At 33.2% G+C, this 8,296-nt stretch overlaps 1 protein-coding gene across 2 annotated transcripts; it reads right to left on the minus strand.

Moving 5' to 3' along the window:
- Window positions 1–237: 237 nt before the first annotated feature.
- LOC145312806 (uncharacterized) lies at window positions 238–4,775 on the minus strand. 2 transcript variants are annotated; one of them, XM_080152042.1, is made up of 4 exons: window positions 4,651–4,775; window positions 1,939–2,044; window positions 1,372–1,445; window positions 238–777 (listed from the first exon to the last, which is right to left on the minus strand). In XM_080152042.1, exons 1-4 carry the CDS (start codon window positions 4,744–4,746, stop codon window positions 694–696), a joined length of 360 nt encoding a protein of 119 aa, XP_080008168.1. In that variant the 5' UTR covers window positions 4,747–4,775; the 3' UTR covers window positions 238–693. The 2 variants fall into 2 exon arrangements, with proteins under 2 accessions (XP_080008168.1, XP_080008169.1); XM_080152043.1 differs by lacking the exon at window positions 4,651–4,775 and adding an exon at window positions 3,905–3,970.
- Window positions 4,776–8,296: the final 3,521 nt, after the last annotated feature.

Here is an 8,296-nt window from a genome sequence, read left to right on the forward strand (position 1 = left end):
AAATAGTCGCATTTCTTAGAAGAAAGCTTTTCTTGGGTAAATAATGTCGTGTAAAAATTTTTAATGATAGCATATAACAATAGATAAACAAAGGTGTTGGTCTTCTAGAATTTCCTTTTCAATATTGACGGAATTTGAAGGGCAGTTTGATCATCTAGTTATACTATATTTGTTGGGGAATTAATATTTAATAGATTTTTGTAATTATTTTTTCTACGTGATATAACAAAAAGACGGTAAATTTGTAACATTTATTTCAATAATAAATATCATAAATAGAATAAATAAGTTTTAGATCTTCTGAAACTCGATAATTTTTTAACAAAATACTTAAAAGAAAAACTTTATAAAAAATGCCCATTTCAAAAAAATCACATAAAGAAAATGTTATAATAATGCCCTTTTGTTTAGTACAAAACTGATATAACTAAATCTTAATATAAGAGGTATTTAAAATTTATGATAAATAATTCTTAGAATACTAGCTAGAATGTTCTATGACAGTTTTTCTTTCTAGAATAATTATTCCTTGTTTGACTATCAATTTAGAAAATTATTTTATGATAGAAACACTATAATAGAGACAAACTATATCTATTATTCTATGCTAGATTATCCATATAGACAAAATATTCTAGGAAAGACATATGCTCTAGACTATTTAATCTGTGGACTATCTATCTATGTTTGTATTTATCTTCCTTGTCTATGTGAGAGAAGTTTCCTCTGAATTTCAAACCATGCAGCTGGATACTCATTCTGGAGCTTTCCAATTACCTAAATCAATTATATTGACAGCTCACCATTGATCAAGAGAAGCCATTTTTTCTAATTAAAACAATCTTTGAAATTTGGCATTAAATCCAGTGGAGTGCACAGTAATTCACCGGGGGGTGTGCAAACTTAAGAGGGCGAAAAAAGAGGATGTCAGATCTTCTTAATTTCAAATTTAAGGGGGGTGTTTATACTGACCTACCACACGCCACTTCATAGATCCCATAAAACTAAATATTTTAGCAGTAATGAAATTTTTACAATCATACTAGCTTCCCTTTTATTTACAATTGTAGCTTGACCATAAGCTTGCAATAATTAATTATCTGGTACTAAATAATATATATTTTGAATGAGTATTACAACTTGAATACAAATTTATTGGGTCCTTTTTAAAGTATCTGTCAATGCTATTTAAATAAACCACAATCCACTTTACATTTGGTATGAAAAAGATTAATTCAATAATGTGATCAACTGCTTCTACACTTGTTCTAATTTTATGGAAGACCTTATTTTACTAATTAGGTCTGGTTTCTGTTACCTGTAATATAAAAAAATCTATGGATACCCTGAAGACAAAATTACAAAATTTACCTGTCTCATGGCTTTCTTGGTACATCTGTCACAGGGCTTGGGACAATGACCGGTCAAGGCATCAGCTCCAATACCTAGTGTGTTTAAAATGAAATTTAGACATTAACACATTTTGTTCATCTTATGATTATGTAAATAAGTGTATAAGTATAGATGTACAATCTAGTCAACGACCTTTTCGTCTGCTAGAAATTCTTTTCTGTTCTTTGGACTTGGATGTGTTTATAGTTCTAACGCTATTAGCTAATTTGAAAGACCTAAGATAAAATCGACACCGGGTCCCCACTCCGTGGGTAGAGTTTATATAGCCTGTGCCCCTTCTATTTTTTTACTTCAATAATAAGTTAAACTGAAAGGGACAATGGAAAGTGTCATGTGTGACGCCATAAAAAATACGTCTTTTATCCAATTCTTTTTTATGGGTTTCCGTTCCCACTTCCATCTCATTCTTCTTTTTTATACATATTTTTATGACGTCACACATGACACTTTCCGCTGTCCCAAACTGCAACATACAGTACGTGTCAAAGTTAATTATGGAATAGCTTCACTACAATATAAACATACGCTTGGCAGTAAGGCCAACTTCATCGCAGGGTCCCTTGTCCAGGATACAGTTGATCTGAGATATCATCCATTTCTTGTCGTTCAGGCGTGGGATCAAGGCGATTTCCTAACAGTACAAAAGTTAATGGATGTATTGATACCTGGCTCTTTCAACAGATTTTCAACTGAACAATAAATGAGTTCAATGAGCAACCTAAATTGAAGATTTCTCCCCTGTCTTGATATCCACGTATATTCTACATCTATTCAAAAGTTATAAAGCAATGGTGAGCAAAACCTACAACTTGTTTGACATATTTCTATTAGCATATAAAGAACTAGCGGCTTCGACCCTAGCCTCTAAGGGCTTTGCCCCAAGAGGTAATTTAAAAAGAAAAAAGAATATTAAGTACTTCTGGAGCTGCGACCATTATTTTTGCATTAATCTTAAATTTATTGTCTAAAAAAATGGGGGAGTTGTATTTTTTGTTTTTGGGCTGGTTGTAGGTGTCCCACCCCCCAAGAAAATGGCCTAAAACCACCACAGGACCAGTAGGTATATTCCCTGAAGAGTAGAATCCAATCGGTTCAGTGGTTACCGAGATCTTAATGGACAGACAGACGGACGAACGGACAGACGGACGGACGGACAGACATCAAGCTACTTTGTATTAAAGATATGTCCCAAACTGGGTCATACTTCAAGATTTTTAGAATCGTACTGACTACTTCTCTGAAAGATGTATAACTTAATAACCGGCGAAGAATGAATGTATTGTCTAATTAAGGCGCACATGACTTAATGAAACAAAGTTTTTTCATTACCTGTAATCGTCGGGATAAATAAAAAGCCCCACTTCAAAATAAATTCAACTTTTTCTAACATTTTCGTTTCAATAAATTGACAATTCTAGTTCTTACAACTTCAAAAAGACAATGCATAAACACCGTTTTAAAAAAGTCGCAAGCAGATTTTTCGAGATTTATCGAAACAAGGTTGGTATGAACCAAAGATGAACAGTTAGTTCAGTGGTTTAGGCAACAAAGCTAAGATGATTAATAAAACAAGATTGGTGAAATTACACAGTTATGCAGAATAATCAGGGATTGTAGAACAGTTTGATTCAATATAATATCATTGAATATATAATTTCTTGAATGTCGTTTTACTTACAATAGCACTGAAAATGTTCTTTTAAGCGCCTTCCATTTGATATTTTTAAAATAAAAAAAAAAAAATGTGAGGGGGAGAAATGTGTGTTCTATTTCGTATAATGTTAAAGGGAGGGGGGGGGGGAGGCGTCGTTGAAACTATTTATCGATCGCTACTGCCGTTTAGAAAATATTACTGAATATTCTAAACTACATAAAATTATAGAAAAAAAAAATGTTTAACCATATAAAATAACTAACGGCTGCGCCCCTAGCATCTTGGGTGCTCTGTGGATAGAGGTAGATAGAAAAATAGCCTAAAAGCATGCTAAGGATAAAATCTAAATTCAAAATGGTCTAAACCATCCCGTGACCTATGTTAAGCTTCCCTTTATAGGAGAACTCAATCAGTTTAGTACTTAATGAAAACTCAAGCTTCAGACAAAAAACCTTAGTAATTTATATATTAGGATACTATTTAGATATATATTTTAGAAATGTATAAATCATTAGAAATGTACATTAAAAAGTACAAAGAAAGTAATAAATTAAATGAAAATACGGAAATATACAAATCAAATTTCAGAGGTTTAAATGCATAAACATAAATAATTTTCAAAGAGAAATAAAAGGATTTAAATGTATACAATATCAAATTTACAAATAACACAATTATGCTATAGGTAGCTTTTTTTTGTCTAATCTTTCAATGAGGGTGTTTACTTTTGCGGGAGGGAGGTTTGGGGGAATGGGTTGGTGAAAAGCGTCAATTTTTAAATATCTAGTTGTGGGTCAGCCTGTACACTAGCCATTACAACTAGAACTAGAACTATACCTGGGGACAAGGAATAATATCTAGTTGTGGGTCAGCCTGTACACTAGCCATTACAATAGAACTAGAACTATACCTGGGAACAAGGAATAATATCTAGTTGTGGGTCAGCCTGTACACTAGCCATGACAACTAGAACTAGAACTATACCTGGGGACAATTAATAATATCTAGTTGTGGGTCAGCCTGTACACTAGCCATGACAACTAGAACTAGAACTATACCTGGGGACAAGGAATAATATCTAGTTGTGGGTCAGCCTGTACAGTGTACACTAGCCATGACAACTAGAACTAGAACTATACCTGGGGACAAGGAATAATATCTAGTTGTGGGTCAGCCTGTACACTAGCCATGACAACTAGAACTAGAACTATACCTGGGGACAAGGAATAATATCTAGTTGTGGGTCGGCCTGTACACTAGCCATGACAACTATAACTAGAACTATACCTGGGGACAAGGAATAATATCTAGTTGTGGGTCAGCCTGTACACTAGCCATGACAACTAGAACTAAAATTATACCTTAAGACAATTAATAATATCTAGTTGTGGGTCAGCCTGTACACTAGCCATGACAACTATAACTAGACCTATACCTGGGGACAAGGAATAATATCTAGTTGTGGGTCAGCCTGTACACTAGCCATGACAACTAGAACTAGAACTATACCTGGGGACAAGGAATAATATCTAGTTGTGGGTCAGCCTGTACACTAGCCATGACAACTAGAACTAGAACTATACCTGGGGACAAGGAATGATATCTAGTTGTGGGTCAGCCTCAGACTGTACGCCAGCCAGGACAAATGCCAGAACAACGAAAGCACCAAGCCGAAACATTTTCAACCTGAAATTAGGTAAATAAAAAGTACTAAGTAAGGGTGCTTTATTCAATAAACAACCCCACAAATTTTTCGAAATTACAACCAACTCCCAAAATAATTTTAACTCAGTAAAATATATTTAATAGGTATTAATAAAGTATGTTCTATAAATGCTAATGAAAAAAATAAGGTGTTAATGATTATTCTCTGTTAGAGTAAAGTATTTTTTTTACGAAAAGTGATATACTTAAAATATATAAATAAATACAAATATAATAAGATATTTTTATCATTTAATTATTGATTTAAAAAGTTCTTTTTGTCAATAATTTTCTTATGTTGACTTTTTGAGTTCTATTGTGACACTGATAAAATTTGGGCAGTGTTTAAAAAGCCCACAAAAACCTAACAGAAACTGCACACAAATACGCTTAAAAGGACACTTAGGGTTTTGTTTTTATCACACAATAATTTGAACAGACAATAATAGGGATTGTTGACAAACAAAAGAAATGTGTAACAAATTATCCTATCGGTCCAGGTCAGGTTTTAGACTAGTAAACAAAAATTGAATGTTTCCAATTGTTGAGCTTCGCTGCAGCCTTGTTTGATAAATCTTTCCTTTTAATGAAGGTATTGATGAATGAAAATATGAAAATTAAAAAATGCAATTGTACTCTTTTTATGCTTTATAGAATTAAATCTTCAGAAGAAAACCTTTTTGAAAAAAAAATATCCATGTAATATATGAAACTCGATGATTGTCCTTTGTAGTTAGAAACGCACCACAACCACACACACACACACACACACGAAGTTGTTGTGATAGTGACCACTACTTCACCACTTCTGTACTAGGAAACTTGAGAAAAAAAAGAGAAGGAATGAGTTGAAATGAAATGTAACGGATTTGCATCTGTAATCTGGTGGCAGCCTGTGTGTGCGTTCGTGTGTTTGCTTGAAGTGAAGCTACTCTACATGTGATGTGACTGTATTATAATAACAGCAGTTGTTCAGTTATTGGTCAATGAAAATTATGATTTTCCTTTATTTATCAGGAATATATTATTTTGGGAAAGTGGGAGGAGGGGAGGTTGAAGAAATATGATTTCAAATTTTCTTTCCTATTATTTAACGTTTTACTTGAAAAATTATTGAAAAATACCTTTTTAAATTTATTTATAAAATATTTCGCTACTGTTTCATATAATCATCCTTGATCGTATTTCAATTTGATCAAAATCATCTCTCTTTTTTTCCCTCCTCTTTCTAACTCTCTCTCTCTTGTCCATCTCTCTCTCTCTCTCTCTCTTGCTCTCAATCTACGACCCGTTTTCTTTCTCTCAACTTCTTTTACAATCTCTATATAAATTTACCACTGAAGTAAAAATTCCTCGCCGTATCAAAATAAAATTATGCTCATTTACGTTTAAGGTCTGTAGGAAGTCCTAACTGTGCATGATAAGGAGTTGCGCCTGTTTTAGGCCAATGCATTCCCACTACTCTGATTTTTTTATGTCGCACACCTGACATAGGATAAATAGGAACTAGTTTTAACGTCTTTAGTTAAGACGCGGTTTTGGTCAGATATTAGAAATTATCACCTTTCCGCCAGCCAGCGGAAGCGCTACGTGTGCTGTTAACCAACAGTCGCGGGTTACAGACAAAGATACCTCCTGCTACTTTTATGTCAGGATGACAATTTTTCTTTCCAAATATAACACGGCTGTGACTATATAGGGTTGTTGGTTTGAAATCAAGTATTGCACATCTATGTACAACTTCTAGAAATATTTCAATTCAACCTGCTGGGGCACGGACAAACTCAACATGTTTTTATACTGCGTTTTCGTTTCTATCTGAATAAATCAAGCCTATTTGTGCTTTAAAATGCATCAAACAAAACATAAATATCTTTAAACTATTACTTGTTGTTTAATCAAAATGATTTTCTGTCCAAGGCTCGGCAGTCGCATCAAACCACCCCTTGTTCAAATGTCAGAAATCTACAGCTACAGCTTTTAGTAATCCGATATGTGGCCACTAATTCCTTATACGTAGTAACACAATTAGACTTGATAATATGGGAGTAGAATAAATGGTTTAAAGAAATTCCACGGTTCGGAAAACCCAAAAACTGTTAACTTATTGACTTTTTCTTTTATATTCTTGGTTTATGTAAACTATAGCACAAGCCTTGAATCAAATACAAACCCTAACTAATGCAAGCAATAATTAAAAAATAAAAAAGGATGACAACATCCATTAAAGCGAAGGTCTAAAATCAATTGATGGGACAAACAAACATTAACACTTGTAAAGTGTCAGAACATAAATTTTAAGCCTAACAAAATGTTATGTATTTTTTTCCGAAATTGTTTAATTTGATAACATTGTACCTTGTTGTCCTAGTAATTATCATATAAAAAATAAGATGAATAGGATAATTATAATCTTGTATAAAATTATAAAAATTAAACATGCATGGAACTACGTACTTTCTGAAAACGATAATTTAGTTGCAATGCTTTCCTTATCGTACCCAACTGTTACAGGAATCATAATCCAAGGGTTAGAATCTGTCGGTCAACTTTAACACGCCTAAATAAATAAACGGACGTACGGATAAAAAATTAAATAAGATCATAAAAACTCGACAATTAAAAAACTAAGAAGTAAAATTACTTTTGTTTTAAAAAAGATTAAAATGACTAAAATTCAAGCCCATAACATTGATATCCTAATATTTTTGTATTTGTGGCTTGAACTTGTGTAAACAGTTAAGTCAACAAATTTGTTACGGTAACCTTTGTGTAAATACTAAATATCACAGTTTCACAGTGTCATCTACTATACAACAATGGATATACAATATACATGGATATTATGTCAGGGGGAAATTTGTCGTCAAGCTAACATGGAATTCGTTTATTGGTCATTTCGTTAATATAGTAGAGGGGGATGGGGGTGAAGGGAGTTGAAGGGGGAATCGTTATTTTAGCCAGCTGTAAGTTTCACTTTATTAGAGAACATGAAACTCTGGTGTAAGATCCAAGTAATAATATATCCATTTAAACAAGGTAAATAAGGGCGTGTATACCATTTTCTTGTGGGGTGCATATTAAAAACCACTGAAATCACTAAAATTTTGAGGGTATGTTGGCATCCAAGATTCATTGAGGGTTCGACAACCGTCTAGCTTTGCTTGATAATCAGTATCACTCAAAAGGCGTGTTTTAAGCTCCTATCGTCTCCATCTTTTCTATGATGACAGTTAGCTCGATTGTTAGACGTCAAAGAGAGAGGGGACAATGGGCTGTTTATTACACTAGTCCCCAATGTTTAATGATAACGTTTTCTTATTCTATGGCTTAGCAACTTTAGTGACTTTAGTGAATTTTGATTGGTTGGTTAATTAAGTTGAGCGTTTAAACATTTCAGCCACTAATTCTAATCTACAGAAGGGGTAATTTTTTTGTATAATCATTAGGGATGTACTTAAATTTAACAGCCATTATCTTATACCTTTAGATCCCTGGTTAGACGGACAGACAAACGAAAATAAG

This window comes from Acartia tonsa, chromosome 2 (genome assembly GCF_053477335.1).
Source record: "Acartia tonsa isolate MP-2025a chromosome 2, ASM5347733v1, whole genome shotgun sequence".
Classification (NCBI taxonomy): domain Eukaryota; kingdom Metazoa; phylum Arthropoda; class Copepoda; order Calanoida; family Acartiidae; genus Acartia; species Acartia tonsa.